The sequence below is a fragment of the Colletotrichum costaricense genome, assembly GCF_030867565.1.
Source record: "Colletotrichum costaricense strain IMI 309622 chromosome Unknown Scaffold_2.1, whole genome shotgun sequence".
NCBI classification, from domain to species: Eukaryota; Fungi; Ascomycota; class Sordariomycetes; order Glomerellales; family Glomerellaceae; genus Colletotrichum; species Colletotrichum costaricense.
In genome coordinates this window covers 2277057-2294265 of record NW_026848231.1, presented here as the reverse complement: position 1 = coordinate 2294265, position 17209 = coordinate 2277057, and the positions used below count along the sequence as shown (strand labels likewise).

Genomic DNA, 17209 nt, shown 5'->3' with positions numbered 1-17209 from the left:
GCCTCACGTGGGCTATGGAGTTTGCCTTGAGCTAAGATGATGAGAAATTCGGACGAACAGAGGTAGGTCGAGGAAGATTGGAAGAGTCGTGGTTGTGTAGTACTATAAGCAGCCAGGGTCGTATATTTTGTTGGGAAATACGACGGCTGAGCGTGGAGCGTGAGAGGTCGAGGTTGAGTTGGCTCGGAGGAGCTGATGCAAGACAACCCTGCCACAGGATGTCGTGGGAGTCGGCGGTGGGTGGAGTGGAGGGACGGCGGAGAGAGGAAAGAACCAATGTGCCTGTACCGGGGAAAGAAAGCAGTCGAGACGACCAGCTATAAACAGACGGGAGTGACGAAACTGGGCACAAGGCGGTAGGTTAGGGTGACGGGAGTGAAGGAGGCGGCGACGGCGGCATCATCTCTTAGAGGTCAGTTCGCTGTGGCTTGCTGGCGTCCGTGGCAGACGAGAGTAAGCAAGGCGTGAGGGTCTGTTCTTAGCGGCCGTGAGTCTGCCGCATGTAAGGTCGGTAGGAATACTGGCGTGTTTCTTTATGCGCGTCTCTGGTCCGGGACGACGACGGCTACGACCAAGGACGAGACACGAACGGTAAAACAGATGCGGGCAACAGACGAGAAGAGGGGAATCACAGCGTGATGGTGGTGTGGTCTCTGCGTTGTGTGGCTTAGTGAATAAACAGCAACGGACAAGCAGGTTGGAAGAGGTTGCATGGGAGTTACGAGCAGGAGAGAAAAGTGAGAAGAGGGGAGTGGAGGTGACTGGGAAAATAGAGTAATATTCACATGTCTGGACTTTTCACATTTGGCATTGAGGTGCCTGTTTTGCAGGGACGAAGTACATTTTGTTTGGAGTGCGGATACTCGTTCTGTAGGTTGTGAATGTATATTCGTACCTTGCCTCGTACATGGGGTACTTTCGGAGGGAGTACCTTAGCTATGGAGACCTACCCATGTCTTTGCGGCTTGCCTGTACCGCAACATACATACCTCTCTGTTCTGCATCCATACCTACCTACGGCATTTTAGTCACCTCCAACGTGTGAGGCTTGCATTGCCTTCTCCTCTCTGGAATCTGCATGCATATGCACCTCACCTGCCGTTGACTGGATCGCCGTTGCAATCGTTGATAGTGTACATTACACTGAGGTGGTGCTGATGCTGATATGCTGCGTGACCACAGTGACCAAACGGACTGGAGACCGGAAAGTAGCTTGCCAAAAAATTCTGCAGTTTTTACACACACCTTTTCGTACCTGCACATAATTAAACAGTCTTTCCCCCCGCTGTTGAGCATTGGCATCCCTCGGATTGGTGAGCAGCGAAAAGAAGCATGCCCGGGCGTATGAGCCGGGAAGCTAGGGGACTCCAGGTCCGCCAAGCCCCAACTGCGTGCAAAAGCTGTGTGTCCTAGTGGAGCCACATGACTGGGTGCAAGGAGCGTGCAGCAGGCGCGGAAGGTCCCCTCGACACCAGATTTGGGCTCTTGAAATGACATTCTTGACCTGCTGATTCGCCGCTACCCCACACTCTGCTAGCCCGTCACCCCGTTTCGCAGGCGCACCAAGCTACACCACAGCGCTGATCGCTCCCGGCCAGCCAGACCGGTACACAAAGTGGAAGCGGCTGACCGCGTTTCTTTCCCCTCCAGTGCCTCCAAAACCCACCGGTGCGATCCCGTGACAGTACCAGCTAGCTCTCCGCTCTTTCCTTCACCTGAGAACTGGACTTCCTCTCCACACTGTCCTGGCATAGTCTACCACAGTATGTACTTGGTAAGAGCCGCGAGAACACCCTTGCAAGCGTGACCGAACGCCACCCTTACCTCCCTGCCAGCTTAGCTAATGCTTGGTACTCGGCGTGAAGAGGGGCTATTGACCGTTTCCGAGCAGTCCGCGTATTCAGACATGTTCCTTGATCAAATTCCAGGAGAACGAAGGGGGGATACAATGGAGATGAAAAGTCGCAAGTTTGAGTCATGACTAAGACGCAATTGTTAGACTTAAGCCCAGCAGGACTCTCAATCAGGGCAAGGTAGGTACCGAAGGTCCAAAGGGGCCCAAGGGGGGGGGGGGGGGGAGCGGGAAGACGGCGATAGCCTTGCTTCCCGTGGACCGTCGGGGTCTAATGTCTTGCCGGCTATCAACCCTCGTGCTATTTCGAGTCACCATTTTCAGAGACACAGACAAGAAATCCGAGTTATATCACCCGTTACTCAGACGTTGCACGCTCGAAGCCACGCCTGTGAAGAAAACTTTGAACACGACTCTTGACACGCGTGGTATTCCTTACTTTCTCGTGTCTCTAGATTCGGCACATGTCTTGTCAATTCCGCCCATTCCCCATATTACACTAATTAAAGTAGTCAGCCCGTTCTGCAAATATCTCGGACTTCTTAGCCTACCACGCCCTCATGGTCCATCACCACCAAACTTTGATCTGAAGCCATAGCCAGGATCAAACCCTCGGGCCTTCAACCCATCGAGCCCGTCGACGCACCTCCGCAGTAGTTGTAAACGCCCGTGCCAAAGAACAGAACTGGGGATTGGCATGCAATCTGCAGACTAATACGAGACACGTTTGATGCCGATCAGCGGATTGCCGCACAGGCCAGTTTGAGAAATCAACGACCCGACGACTGGTAACGGTAAGTCGGAGCCGTCTCTCCGACCACCGTTTGAAATCCACACTCCTCTTCGGTCGGAATGGACCTCTACAATGCCCGAGGGGCTGGATTCGACGCGATAATTGCTGTCACACGGATATCTTGGATTATCATTGCTATTGCACAGTTGCTGTAGTTTACTCCTCATCGTCGTCATCCTCAGACTCGTCAGAATCCTCATCCACCTCGTCCTCGCTCTCCTCCACTCCCTCTGGCCGAGGGATCATCGTGAATGCCGCTACGCATGTGATGCGGTTGTTTGTGCTGTAAGTTCCCAACAATTTGCCAGCCTTCTCGCCCTTCCCGGCGGCGAGTTCCTTTGCGCCAATTTTCCAGACTCGCAACTTGCCATCACTGCTGCCAGCAACCACCAGCAGTGCCGTGGAATCACCCTCCTGGATTTGCAGAATGGCTGTGTCTTTGATGCGGCCAACAACACCGTCGTCCTTGCCCCCGATCTGAGCGACCAACTTGGCGCTCGACAGGGTCTTGTCTTCTGATTCGGGCTTCTTCAAGTCGTCAGCCTTGGTAGAGAAGAACAAAACCCGTCCATCCTCGGTGCACACCGTCAATAGGCTTGACTCGGATTCGCCGTCGACGGTGATGTAGGAGAGGTCGTGAATCTTTGTCCGCGTGTCGGGCATGACACGGCATTTAGGGACACTGTCCATGCCAAAGACGATAACGTCTCGGTCGAACCCAACCGCGAATTCGTCCTCGTCCTCTGTCTTTCCCCAAACTACTCTCCGTCCCTCTCCCGTAGAATGTCTTCCTTCTCCAACCTCCTGCAACATGCTGCGATTGAAGTTCAGGACACCGGCCTTCTTGCCAGTGACAAGATTCCACAGTCGCATACACCGCTCGCCCTTGCTGACGCTGATCATCAACTTCATGCTGGGGTGAATGGCGAAGTCGTTGACACCGGATGGCGCGCCGCCAAAGGGCGCGGTGTCACCGCTGGGCCTGCCCGAGGCCTGGGCTATCGGTGCCTTGATAGTCGACAAGACGGACCAATCCCTCGTTCTCGCGACGGCAATTGTGGAATCCTCGCTCGAGGAAAGCAGCTTCGATCGGGTGGGGAATGATAGCTTGGTGATGCTCGACGAGTGGTGTAGTAACGTTCCCAGTTCTCTGTTCTTGGGGTTCTCGAGAATAGGGCGAGCGGAGACGGCGGAGAGGGCGTCCTGGTTCTTGCGGTTCGGGGGATGCGCCGAAAGGTTGTAGAGGTTGATGCGCTCGTCGGTGCCGCCAGACGCCAAAAGGACCTTCTGGCCTTGGCCGGGGATGGGTGCTGAGAGAGGGGATAGGGCGATGCAGCGGATGGCCGAGGTGTGCGCAGAGAATAGGAAAGTGTCAGCGAACTCGACTTTACCCTCTGGCTTGACTGTCGCAGTAACGCCATGGAGAACTCGGTCGTAGGAGCCGGTGACAATCTGTACCGTCACCTCTTCGGCGGGGCCCGTCACAGTTGTTGATTTCTTCGCCTTAGACGCCTTTGACGGCTTAGAGGTAGAGCCATTGGTGCTTGCTTTGGTCTTCTTCGAGGGTGCTGCCTGGGATGCGGGAGTCGCATCCACGATCTCGACTCTCTTTCTTTTGGTAACCATTTTGATTATCTTCGTCGTCGTTCCGTTGGGCCTGCGCAAGTTTTCTAGCGTGCAAGATCAGATTAAAAAAGTTGCAGCTCTGCAGCGCAAAGCGGCTCGAGACCCAGGCAGGGACCAAAAAAAATTATCGAATCGATAATTTGTCTTATCGTTATCTGATATCGATAAGACGACATGGGTTAGAGGTAGCTGAATCTACCCCACCAACGAACTTGGATCTCTGCCTGAACGTTTACGGGATCAGACGAGTCTCACACTTGGTGCCGCCTGGCATGCCTCTCTGGCCCAGCTGCTCAGCCAATGACAACATGTCCGGTGCATTTACCCGACACTTCCCCGACTGCATTGCGAAACATGGAACAGGGTGTGCCAGTGTCTTGGTTACTTCCCAAGGCCTTAATGCCAGCGCTCCACCACTAACAGCGACCGAGGGACACTCCATACCTGCGAACTACGCACTACGCATGTCCAAGTTCAGGTCCAGCTGAATGGCAACCTAGAACCAACTCCTCCAAGACACCAATATACACCATCGATACCATCGGCACCTAAGAATGGCTTAATTGTTCCTTGCTCGGGTCGCAAACGCTCGTCAATGTCACTTTCGCTCTTCTGTTACTCCCGTGCTTTCTCACCGTCTAGCATCTCACCGACCTCGACCTCAACCTCCTCCCGCTGACCCACGACATCCTCGGCCTGGCTGAATCCTCCGAACGGCCACATTAACTACCGACAACACTTTTTCGAAGCCATCTAGCCGACATGGCATCCTACGGCCATCATATGCCCGCTGCGGCTCCTCGAGCTGCTCACCCTGCCACCTATGGCGCCCCAATGCCTGCCCCTGTGGCCGCGGCGCCTGCCGGCACCTTCACGCCCGGAACGAAGATACAGGTCGGAGGTCACAGGGTAGTAATCCAGAAATACCTATCCGAGGGAGGCTTCGCACACGTTTATCTGGTAAAGCTTCCGAAAGCTGTCGATGGCACCGACATGGCTGTCTTGAAAAGAGTCGCCGTTCCCGATAAGGAGGCTCTGCGCAGCATGCGAATCGAGGTCGAGACTATGAAGAGGCTCAAGGGCCATCGCCCTATCGTCACATACATCGATTCCCATGCATCGGAAATGCGAGGAGGGGGATACGAGGTGTTTCTACTCATGGAATTCTGCAATGGAGGCGGACTCATCGACTTCATGAACACCCGTTTACAACACCGCTTGACCGAACCCGAGATCCTCCACATTTTTACCGATATAACAGAAGGTGTCGCCTGTATGCACTACCTCAAGCCACCGCTACTTCATCGGGACTTGAAAGTCGAAAACGTTTTGATCCTGAGCAATGGTTCACAGAAGCGTTTCAAGCTTTGCGATTTTGGATCTGCTGCTCCGCCGAAACCCGCGCCCCAGACCGTCGTCGAATGCAGACTTCTAGACGAGGATGTGCAGAAGCATACCACCATGCAGTACAGAAGTCCAGAGATGGTTGACGTCTACCGAAAACAGCCCATCGACGAGAAGTCGGATATTTGGGCTTTGGGCGTTCTCTTGTATAAGTTGTGCTACTATACAACACCTTTCGAGGACCAGGGACAGCTGGCCATTCTTAACGCGAGCTTCAAGTATCCCAGCTACCCTGTATTCTCAGACCGGCTGAAGAAACTTATTGGTGAGTAATAAGAGACACTGGCCACGTCATGATAACTAACAGAAGTAGCATCCATGCTGCGCGAGAGTCCTCAGGCAAGACCAAACATCTACCAGGTCCTCCGCGAGGGATGTGCGATGCAAGGACGTGATGTTCCGATTCATGATGTAGGAACCTTGTTTCACAGGCATCATGGCCATGTGACTGACATTTGCACAGATCTATGCCGGAAAGCAGCCCTCAACTCAACAGAGCAGACCCTCTGCTACGGAGAAGCCCCAACAAAAAGTCGGCGCCGTCTTCTCCCCGCCTGCTCAGCAGCAGGAGGCCATTCCCGATATTGTTCCTATGAGAAGAGGAAGGCTGCCGGCCGCTAACCAACAACCTCAGCCTTCCCAGGCGGCTAAACCAAGCCCGTCTCCTATGAGAGTGACAAACGGAGACCCTTTTGCCGCTCTAGATGCGCCCGCTACCAGTGCTGCGGCGGCGGCGCCATCCGTAGCTATGGCGGGGGATGTGGATGAATTTGCGTCTAGATTCCCGCCCGTTGATCAATTCTCCATCCTCCACGAGCATGGTACAAAGTTCAACTTTGACTCCCATACACCGCCCCCAGCACAGCAGCAGAGAGTCCCGGTCCCGAGGTCTGCCGACAGGTCGGCGGATCAGTTCCCGACATCCCATTCCCCGCCGAAGCACCAAGAACAGGCCAGACCGAGAACTGTTGCACCGGCAGTCACTGCTTCCTACCCGCCGCCAACAGTCAAGTCGCCTCCCCCAGGTACGGTGGGACTTACCAAGACAGCATCTGCTCCTCCAAAGCCAACGGAGATGAGCAGAGCGCACGCCATCATTAATAAGAACCCAGAACTGCAGGCGATCTCTTCACAGACCAAGCCGCAGTACCAGCCTCAGCCACAGCCGTCGAGATATGTGTCAACTGGGACAATGACAGCTTCACCTCCACCTGAACACAAGCCTCCGCAAGCGATGCCCGTGTGGAAGGTACCTGCGACAGATCATCACCGGTCTACGAGCCTTCCCCGTCAGCAAGACCAGGCTCTACCGTTGCGCCCAGGGAACGAAGAGGGGTCGCTGCCTCGAGCTCCCTCATATCAGCTGCGCCCAACGCATGTGCGACATCCATCATCTTCTCGACCGTCGCTTGAAGGAGGTCGGCCAAGTTTGGAGCTGCTCGATGCGAGTGCCCAGTCGAGAAGATCCATTGACGGACGCCCGCGCCCCGTAAGCACTCATTTGGAATCAAATCTAGATTTTCTGCGAGAGAAAGAAGGCTCCTCGAAGCCTCTTCCTTCTCCCGGTCTCATGTCCCCCAAGTTCCCCGAGAGGGTGCCATCTCCTGCAGTAGCAGAGCCGGAAGAGGAAGCCCCTATCGAGTCCAATGTGGACTTCCTGCGCAGTATGGAAGAGTCAGACTCGAAGAAGCGAGACTGGCACTCCAAGCATGGCAAACGCGGAAGTCTTAGCTCTTTATCCGGTACGAAGAGTATGTTTGCTGGCAAATTTGGAGATGCATTCAAACGTTTCGAGGGAAATCAAGCACCACCACCGGCTCGGACTCCGTCGCCACTCAAGCAGCTCGAGCGGGGTAGTGCGTTGGACCCCATTGAGGGATCGGAAGCCACCGATGGCCGAACCGATGATGGTAAAGGCCTGGAGGAGACTGAGGATATGACACCGGCAATGAGACGTGAGGTGGAGCGTTTGCGCCTTGAAGAGGAAGAACGTCGTGTTGAAGCGGCTGCAGCGGAATATCGCCAAAGATTCACCAACCAAGCACCAGGTTCCGGCGGTCCCGGATCGCTGCCAAAGAGCATAGGAGGCGTCTCTCGGGCTGTCAGTATCCAAAACAGGGTTCAAAATCTGCTAAGTGAGGGCCAGAAGTCTTCAGTCCAAGTTCCGCGCACTGCTCAGGGGTACGGCATCTACACAGACACATCCTCGCCCACTAGCAGGGACAAGCAGCTTCCCGATATCCCTAGGAAGCCAGTGGGCGGCGCCAAACCTCGCCCCATGACGCCGTCAAACTCCTCGGATGTGATGGTTAACAAAGTACGGCCCTCCGCAAATGAGCCGGTTCCAACACCCGGACGGTCTACACCGGGGCCAAGGCCAGTTGCACCTCGGAAGCCAATGCACCTGAATAGCTTGCCGACCGGTGGTAGACCAGGCTCGCCGCCGAAGCAGCCCCACCCGTCGCAATCTATGTCTTCTGAGCATCTCGTAGGCGTGGGACTGCCCGGACGACCGGTGTTGGAGATGTCTGCCAAGGAGAAGGATGACTACGTTCAGGATTTCTCAAAGCGTTTCCCTAGTTTGGGCTCGATCGAGATGGTGGAGAGAGATCTCGCGGCGGAGGCGGGCGAGCAGCGAACTAGTAGATAGAGAGGCTTGGTTTAGCTGGTTACAACATCTGCCAGGCCGTTATAGAGACGGAAATGGTTTTGGCTCTTTAGAATTGAATGTACACACTGGCCAAGCGAGCGCATGGATCGCCACGATTCCTGGATTTTATCTTTCATGGCGCGAACAGCGCTGTGCTGAGTCGAGGCCCCCTCCCTTCCAATAGAGCACTTTCTTGTACATATGATTGCTGGAGACGTCTCATAGTTGAAGAAAACAGTTGCATCATGAATCTTGGCCCCAATGTTAGTTTGCTTCTACGTCCGTTCCCTCGCACGTGAATTCTCCGGCAGGGCGTCAACTGTCGGTGTAGCCCCGAGACCTTTGTATAATTCTGGGGAGTGAGGCTCAACGTCATACCGCGTCCCTTTTGTACTGAATTATTCTGATCAAGAACTTTTCAAGTCATGCAGATAACTGTTCACAGAGATAACTTGGACGATCTTTTGAAAGTAAAAATTCAACATTGGTATCTTTAAGGTATAATAATGACGTCTCCCATCCTCAAAGCAGTACTTTTCTAGTGTTTGTACGCTCTATGCAAAGTTTCGCCTCCTTTTCAAATATCCCACAACCATGCTTTATCTACAAGCCACCTCTCCAACATAGGAGAGGAGCAACTTGTTCCATCTCTTGGATGTGTTACACCCGTCTAGAACAAGGCACGAGCCACCCGCTTGGGGAGGTTGGCCCAGGTCTTGACTTCCGCGGGCTCGTCGGAGGGGTCGGCGAGGACGACGCCTGACTTGAGGTCGACCTCGCGGAGGGGCACGTAGAGGCGCCAGTCGCGGGAGATAAGCTTCCAGAGGAGATAGAGGAAGAGGACGATCGGGGCGGCGAGGTAGGCCTGGAAGAAGGCCGTGGCATCGGGCTGTGCGTTGGGAGAGGGCTGTAATAAGGAGAACGTTAGCAATGTGATTCATGGCAAAGGTTCTGGGAAAGAGAAGGAAAACTTACGTAGAGAGCATTGTAGAAGGTGGCGATGAGGCAGATGACGTTGAGGAACAGGCCGACGGCGCTGCCCCAGACGCCCCAGGGGTTCTTGTAGGGGATCTGGTCGAGGGTGAAGCCCTGTACCTTCCAGGCCATGCGCATGCGGACGTGGGCCAGGCAGATGGAGCCCCAAACGAAGAAGTAGGAGAGACCAGAGAGAGCGAGGAGCCAGCCGAAGACGGTGCTGCTGTCGGCGGACTCTCCGATGAAGGCGAGGAGACCAAAGGCGATCTGGATCAGGACGCACCAGATGGGACGGCCCTGCTTGTCGACGTAGGCGAGGAAGCGAGGAGCCATGCCGCGCTCGGCCATGGCCTGCATCGTGCGGGTGGAACCGAAAGTGCAGCTGTTGGCAACGGAGATGACGGCAATGGTAATGACGGCGTTGAAGATGGAGGGAAGGACCTTGATGCCGGCATCCTGGATGGCAAGGACGAAGGGGGAGGCCTTGGTGTTGGCGCCGGAGGAACCCAAGAGGCGGGGGTCGTTGGCCGGGACAATGAGACCAAGGATGAAGAGGTTGACAATGTAGAAGAACGCAATACGCCAGAAGACCTGCTTGCTAGCCATGGGGATGGCCTTGCGCGGGTTGTCGGACTCAGCGGCAGCAAGACCGACGAGCTCAGTGCCACCGAAGGCGAAAGCAGCAACAACAAAGACACCAGCAAAACCGTTGAAGCCGTTCTGGAACGCACCAGGGTCGTGCCAGTACTTGGCACCGAGGTAGCCCTTGTCGCCGACGCCACCGCAGTTGATGACGATACCGAGGATGATGAAGCCGATGCAGGCGGCAATCTTGATAAGACTGAGAACGAATTCGACCTCTCCGTATCCGCGGACGCCGAAGATTTGGATAATGCCGAGAACGACGAGGAAGACAGCAACCCAGATGCCCATGTTGAGGTCATCGCGCCAGAACTTGATGGTGATACTGGCGGCAACGAGTTCGAAGGGCAAGACGGTCAACCAAGCGATAGCATAATCCCAACCCATGGCAAAACCCCTGGTATACATGTTAGAAAAAGGGCCTTCCGGGTCGGCTAACGAGGCGATGTGTGTATACTCACCAGGAAGGGTCGACGAATCGGCAGACGTATGTGTAGAAGGCACCATTAACGGGATACAAGACAGCCATCTCAGCGAGGGCCTGGGTAGTAAGCATCAACATGAATCCGACAATCATGTAACCGATAATCTATCATTCCTTTCGTCAGTCTTGAAACTTCCAATGCACTGTCGATGACCTCTTACCAAGGCGGCAGGGCCACCACTTCGAAGAGCACCACCAGAACCGACGAAAAGACCAGCACCAATAGCACCGCCTGCAGTACAGAGTCAGTAAAACTGCGAGGGCCCGAGAAGAACAAGGGAGTACGGTGAAGCTTACCGATGGCGATCATCTGCATGTGTCTGTTCTTCAGGTTTCGCTGGAGGGGCTCGCCCTTTGTGACAACTCCAACCTCCTCATCGTGAGATCCCCCGTAGCTGCCATTGCTGTTCACAACAGGGTCCTTGGTGTAGTGCTTGTCGTCATCGACAACAGTAGGTTGGTGCGACATCTTGAGGACTGATACCAAGTGAATCTGGCTCCTCGAGCTCGTTGTTGGTTTTGGAGAGAAACGAGGTAACGAAGAATGCAACCTATACAGCGAGGGTTGGCGCCAAGAGGCCCCGGTATATATACACACAGAATAGCAAGACAAGGTAGGCAGGTATTCTTCAGTTTGATGGACAGGCAATCGGGTATCAGCGTTTGATGCCGCGCACTCTGTCTCTCCCCCTGGGCCAGCTTGGGTGCAACAGGAGTGTACCAGTGCCATGGGGTCAGGACTCTGGCCTACCAGTCCCCGGCAACGCCGTCCTCCTAGTCCCGTTCTTCCGCATGGATGGCAGGTCGTACGTGAGGCCTAGACCCTAGACATCTCGGAGGAGGTGGACAGGACAAGCTTTCACCGATGATAAGACAGTTGGCCCCAACGGTACTAGAGCCAAAGCAGATTGGTTTAAGACCCTCGAGATGGGAGCGAGCCTGGGGGTGGTCCCATTGTCACCCGGCACGGCATGCGTATTGCTCGACAAGGGTAAGCCCATTCGTGTTAGCCTGGTTTTCGGGCGAAGCTTACACCAATTGGTAAGTGAGGTCGAGTAGATAGTGGTCGTCGTGATTGGCTCAAGCGAGTTTGATATCTTGGCTTCCTCGGCGATACTCTAGGGTCAATCATACCCCCGGCGGGCCTCCCCAGCTTCCTGAGACCAGCCATCCCTTGTTCCATACCCCTGCACCTGTGATAAGCTGGGTGCGAATTGCAGTGGTACAGATAAGGAAGGTAAGCAAAAGGTTGTCATCAAGGTATATGAGAGCTCCAAGCCCAAGGCTTCAGGCTTAAGGGTGGCATGCTTCAGCAAGCTTTGCTTCTGTATATTCGGCTTTTCGTTCCTGGATCTTTTGTCGTGCCTAGCTGTCATCTTGTTGGCGCTCCTTTGGCGTTCCAAATAGTCAGTGGCATTATTCAATTGACTTCGAGTACAGCGACTGCCGTCGTCGTGGCTTCAAAACGGCAGTGCTATTGGCTTCGGCCTCTAGACAACAAGTAGTTAGACAGTCCGAAGAAGTGCGAAGAGTATCTCTGTTGGAGAGTGGTAAAGTCCTAGGCACGCGATCTTCGTACGCCAACAGACGAACGACCGAGTAAAAGGTTGCATGGCGCCGCCACTATCTGGCAAATAATTGCCGCATTCCTGTCGTCAGGCTCATTTTGTTCTAGAAGACTGTCCCATTTAGACCCGGGGGCCAGATGACTGACCAAAAGCCCCTGTTCATTGGATAGCAAGCAGGTGAGGCGTAGCGTCCCCCCGATGCGAACGGGTATGGCGCCATGATCTGACTCGGGACCAGCGCAACTAGTAATCGCAATGCTCGTGTCCGTCGCAATCTCAAATAACAATTGACAGCATACGATATGTGTTATCGCGATGAGATGGGCAGCCCTTCCAATGTGAAGAGGTGGCAAGAAGTGATCCGACAGGATGGAAATCGAGGTGATCGTCGCCTGAGGTTCTTGGTCCCTTGGACGCTGAGACAAATCAAGCTTTGGCGGCAACTGAACTTGGAAATATCATTGGCCGGCTTGAGGCCAAGCATTTGAGGGCATCTCTTGGAGTCTTGGTAATTAATTAGTCTTAGTTTCTTGACCACCCGCACTTCCTCTCCATCGCCCCGCCCCCATTCTCCTGCAGCACTTTTGCTCGAAATCGCGTCCAGACGATCCGGTGAAGCGTGCGGTTTCTAGCCTTGGTGCAGGTGACCGATACTGCATCTGGTAGGACCGTTCCCGCGAAGGATGATGCCTTCTTCCTGAAGAGGAATGTGTCATTTTGTCACCGAACCGTCAATTGCCTCTCGGTTACGGAGTACTCTGCCCTTACTGCGTAGTGTAAATCGAGTGTCGTGGGGATCTGGGGTAGACGCCCTCATTTCGCTCTCTGCAGACACCTCCAGGCATCCCCCCGGAAGTCATGTTCGCGTGGCCCCCCTTCGTCCCAAATTGAAACAAGGGCTATGGAACACTTGATCTTTGCGCAAATTTGGCACCTTTGGTGAGAAAGTGTCTAGGTATGTAGTTATTGTGAAGTTGTTGTTGTTTCGCTCGTCAATCACGGTTGGCGGCACCTGAGCGCTGTAATCATCGAGCAAAGCGCTCGTATCTCGCTCATCCGTCTCTACTTCCTATCATGTCGGATCACGGATCCTTTCAGAGTGTTATCAGCTCTGCCCCCTGTTGTCGCAGTGGTCGGACTCGCCGAGAAGATGGGAATGGTGCGCAACCCCGCGTCAGACGGCAATCTACTACGCGTTCTCTGTGCAGCTATCGGGCGTCCTGGTCCTGAGGCGCCAAGGTCGCCAAGGTCGCCCGAACATGCTTCCCGTGGTGCCATGCAGCTCAGAGCTGTCACATCTTCAGCTCCAGCCCCGACCTGTGATCGTTGTCATGCAGTGGAAGCCATCCCGGGGCCAATCTGGACTTTCTGTAGACCAAAATGATTCTAGCGCACTTCTAGCTTCCACCGAGCCTGCGGTTGTGTTCCTATTGGCGGTGGTTGGATAATAGTTGCTACCATGTGATCTTGCAGCTCCAATCGAACGATTCACAACTTGGAGGCTAGAGCTTTCTGCGTATCCGTAGCTACCCGTCGTGAGGGCTGAGATGCATGCGAGGCGAGCTTCAGCTCAGCGTCGTCAAGGATGCAAAAGTCACGCCGTTTAGTCTGGGTAGACTTGGGGCCTTGACCTGTCCCTGCTGGTACATGGCTAGCCAGACTGCATCACCATTGACAGCTTCCAAGGCGCGACGTGCTTCAACGTTCTGGCTAAGTGCTTCGCTCAACAGATCCAGCACTTCGTCGAATATCTCGGCGTCAAGGCGAACATGTGAAGCGATAGCTGTCAACATGCGAATCACGGAATCCCAGATCTGTGCAGATTGAGCGAATTTGCCCAAGCCGCCTGATACCGAGCCTTTCGTTATCTCTGCAGATTGATAGCTTAGCCGATCGCTTCCTGTCATGACGGGAATGACGATTCCCTGACTCGTAGTCCCGGCGGCCTGGCCTGGCCTGGTACTCTCTCGGTGCGTACTGCCCTTACCTCGAGACTGGATAGCCTCTAGCTTTTTCTTTCGACACCACTTTCCCAGCCCGTCCCACCACTCTGTCTTGATTCTGGAGGCTAGAAAGTCTCCGGCGGTGGCGGAGAGCGCACAGAGGGCATCGCAGGCTGAAATGGTCACAAACGCCTCCTCGTCGTAGATTCGGGTGATCACCACCGGCCATACAGCATTGATCAGCGGCAAAAAAGAGTCTTCGTCGCCTGAAAGAGCTGGAGATACGGTGGTCAGTAGGTCGAGCAACGACTTTCGCAGCGTAGGGCTGGGTGAAGTAAGGTAGTGCTGTGTCAAGCCGGCGATCTTCTCCAGTAGGGTATACGTTGGTGTCTTGGGTGGTTTCTCCTTTTCGACTTGGTTGTTTGCAGCGTCCTCGTCAATTCCTTCTTCCCCGCCGTCTTTGGGTTTTTGGTCCTGCGTACCCCAAGGCTTTTGAGGATGATTGTTGTTAGTTTCGTCGGTTACATCGTCGATCAAGGCTTCAGTCTCTCTTTCCCGTCGTCTCTTTAATAAATTGACAATGTCGTCAATTGTGACATGACTGCCGGCAGCCTTCTTGTGACTCTCTGGTCCATTTTGTCGGCCCTCCAGAAGAAGTCTGTCAGACTTCACGCCTTGTTCTACAACCTCCTTGAGCACTGCAAACAGACTTTCAACAAATACTGGGTACCCGTGGTAGTTGTCTAAGGCTGCGAAAATGGAGGCCACAACGTCGTCGAGGTACGGCAGCAGTCGCGACCCGGTTAAGCGAGTGATCATCACCAACACCTTCGTGGACGCCGGCGATATATCGAACGTGTTGAGCCGCAGCGAAACAGAGTTGATCATATAGTCGACGTTCTCGATGATTAATTCGGAGACGCTCGTGTACCCACACGATACAGCAAGAACGTTCAAGGTCGTGATTGCATGCTCTCTTAGTTGTGAGCTCGCAGAGCCAAGGAAGGCTGTTGTAGGATATAGCACGTCAATGAGTTCTGGTCTGAAGGCTTCGCCTGATCTAGATGCTGCGAAGGCGGTTACTTCAAGTGCTGTGGCCTCTAGCCTCCAGTCGATCTCAGCCAGTTCAGAGTGTGAGTCGAGCAAAACGACGGCGAATGCATACAATTCCTGAAAGGTGGATTCGGAACACTCGCCCCCAGAACCCAGTGAAGAGAAGTCCAGGAGATCGTCGAGCTCGTTGGAACGAGAAAAGGCGGTCTTGAGGAGTTCAAAGCTCAGCCAGAAAGAGGCTATCTGAGAATCGCCTGACGAGTCCCTGGCGTGATCCAGCATTTCGGCAGCAAGCCTGGTCTGCTGCGAGGCTGGCCCGACGTTGGAAAGCAAGTCAATCATAGCTGACCTTGTTCCAGTCTGACTCTCCTCGCCCAACAGCACATTTGAATATTGTTTTGGAGTGTCTCCTATTCTCACAATATCTTGGTTGTACCATGAAGCGTCCGGCGTTGTTTCATCCAGGATCTTGCTAGGCTTCGCTCCGGTTATGAGAGATGTGACACTGTCCCTTAGAGCCGCCGCTATTGACTCGTCCAATAGTGAAGAATCCAACTGAAGGCTACTGACAAGAGCCATACCCTTCATCAAATTCTGGACGGCGGCCTGTTTCTTGCTTTCGTCGGCAGACTGCATGATCCTGGGCAAGCTGGTGATCCAATTGTAACATGTGACCTTCACGGTCTCGCCAAGTTCAGGATATATGATGGCCAAATCTTGCAGACTTGTACCGGTCAAAGACGTCGTTGGATGTGTTGGTGAGATGACCATGGCTGTCTCCACCAGTACGGAAGAGCAATTTTCCAGGGAGGTGTGACATTCGTCGAGAAGTCCAAGACAGAATGCCAGCAGCGCCTCGCGTACGTCTGTATTATCGCTTATTCGGAGTTTCAAGACTGTTGCCAAAGCCAGCTTGATCTGTGATTTTGTCGCGTTGAGCCATGATAGGCTCAGTACACCCCCTTGTTCGGCCTCCGGTGGAGTATCTGAGTTCAGTCTTGCGATGATGCTCCGGGTCCTGACATCGCCAAGAACTTTTACTAGCACCAGTCCCAACGACTGTATGGAACCGACCAAGACGCGCGTCTTCTCTCCCTGGGGTTTGGAAAGAAGTTTTGTCAGGCTAGAGACGATGCCCGGAATGAACGACGCAAGTGCGGCATGGTCCTTGATGCTCGTGTAGAAGCAGTTCAGGATACGCAGAGCTTCGAGCTGAATAGCTGACGTTCTTCCATCCGCTACGCAGCCCAGAATTACCGTGATGGTATGGCCCAGAGTTGGCACCAATCTCTCCTCGGTCAGAGCTGTTGCTGCTGTGCTGGACGTTCCAGCCACAGTAAGCAAGGCAGTTAATGCTCTAAGCGATTCAAGCTCGGTTTCCTCGGGCACATTGTGCTCTCTCTCGCGGCCAGGTACTCCTCCAACGATGAAAGTGAGAAGTATCAGGAGCTGCTGCAAGATCTGGGGCGAGATGTTGGACTTCCAGCCGTGAATAATGATAACGGTAAGGCACTTGATGGCGAGCTCGATTAGGCGCTTGGGGTATTGATCGTGACTGCGGAAGACATGAGAGAGCGGGAAAAAGACGTAGTCGGCAAGCTTTGAATCCAGAACGTTGGCATCTCTATTGACTTGGTCGTTGAGAATGTGGTACAACTCGTCAGTCAACTCGGATAGTCGTTTGAAGGAGGACGAATCTCCTTGTTGTCGGATTGCTAGCTGACTAATTGAGACACAGCATGGTTTGAGCTGATTGAATTGGTCAGCATATGATCTATACGTCCCAAGGTATACGAACCTGCTGAAAGAACTCATTCCGGGCTGGGTTTGCATTGTCGGGAGTGGTCGCCATTACGAGGCAGAGGGCAGGTATTCCACGCCAGCCTCCAGCGCGTAACTTAACGGCGGAGACGTATCTGATCTAGAAAAGCCTATCGTCGCGGTTTTCGAGAATACGACTGGCGTAATATTGAAGAGAGAGTGGTGAGGATTCGCGTGTTTACTGGTAGTTGAATGTGGAGGCTCTGTCGTTCACTTCGCAACCCAACTTTGACGGAGGAAACGCCTGCCTGAGATGACTACCTATCCTGAGAAAGATTGACGGTACGAAGTACATACCTTCCTAAAGTAGGCCCAATCGGGTGGCTTCCTTTCGACGTCCCTCGGTGATGAGCCCCACTAACAGCCGATTGTTCAGGGCCTTTGGTGGTTTTGGCTCG

The 17209-nt window shown here is 54.0% G+C and overlaps 6 protein-coding genes across 6 annotated transcripts; 2 read left to right on the top strand and 4 right to left on the bottom strand.

Moving 5' to 3' along the window:
- Window positions 1-2801: 2801 nt before the first annotated feature.
- On the bottom strand, window positions 2802-4271 carry CCOS01_02421 (WD domain-containing protein; the record flags this gene model as incomplete). Its single annotated transcript, XM_060450612.1, has 1 exon — window positions 2802-4271. The coding sequence occupies one exon, from the start codon at window positions 4269-4271 to the stop codon at window positions 2802-2804; it is 1470 nt and encodes a 489-aa protein (XP_060319262.1).
- Window positions 4272-5033: 762 nt separating this feature from the next.
- Window positions 5034-8325, top strand: CCOS01_02420 (uncharacterized protein; the record flags this gene model as incomplete). The annotated part of the gene is made up of 3 exons (XM_060450611.1): window positions 5034-5940; window positions 5989-6086; window positions 6139-8325. 3 exons carry the CDS (start codon window positions 5034-5036, stop codon window positions 8323-8325), a joined length of 3192 nt encoding a protein of 1063 aa, XP_060319261.1.
- A 670-nt stretch (window positions 8326-8995) lies between these two features.
- CCOS01_02419 (amino acid permease) lies at window positions 8996-10895 on the bottom strand (the record flags this gene model as incomplete). The annotated part of the gene is made up of 5 exons (XM_060450610.1): window positions 8996-9232; window positions 9301-10339; window positions 10404-10531; window positions 10588-10658; window positions 10724-10895. The coding sequence occupies 5 exons, from the start codon at window positions 10893-10895 to the stop codon at window positions 8996-8998; spliced, it is 1647 nt and encodes a 548-aa protein (XP_060319260.1).
- A 1089-nt stretch (window positions 10896-11984) lies between these two features.
- Window positions 11985-12380, bottom strand: CCOS01_02418 (uncharacterized protein; the record flags this gene model as incomplete). Its single annotated transcript, XM_060450609.1, has 1 exon — window positions 11985-12380. A coding segment is annotated over one exon (396 nt), but the record flags the coding sequence as incomplete, so codon positions are not given.
- A 593-nt stretch (window positions 12381-12973) lies between these two features.
- On the top strand, window positions 12974-13378 carry CCOS01_02417 (uncharacterized protein; the record flags this gene model as incomplete). The annotated part of the gene is made up of 1 exon (XM_060450608.1): window positions 12974-13378. A coding segment is annotated over one exon (405 nt), but the record flags the coding sequence as incomplete, so codon positions are not given.
- A 181-nt stretch (window positions 13379-13559) lies between these two features.
- On the bottom strand, window positions 13560-16842 carry CCOS01_02416 (HEAT repeat protein; the record flags this gene model as incomplete). The annotated part of the gene is made up of 2 exons (XM_060450607.1): window positions 13560-16739; window positions 16789-16842. 2 exons carry the CDS (start codon window positions 16840-16842, stop codon window positions 13560-13562), a joined length of 3234 nt encoding a protein of 1077 aa, XP_060319257.1.
- Window positions 16843-17209: the final 367 nt, after the last annotated feature.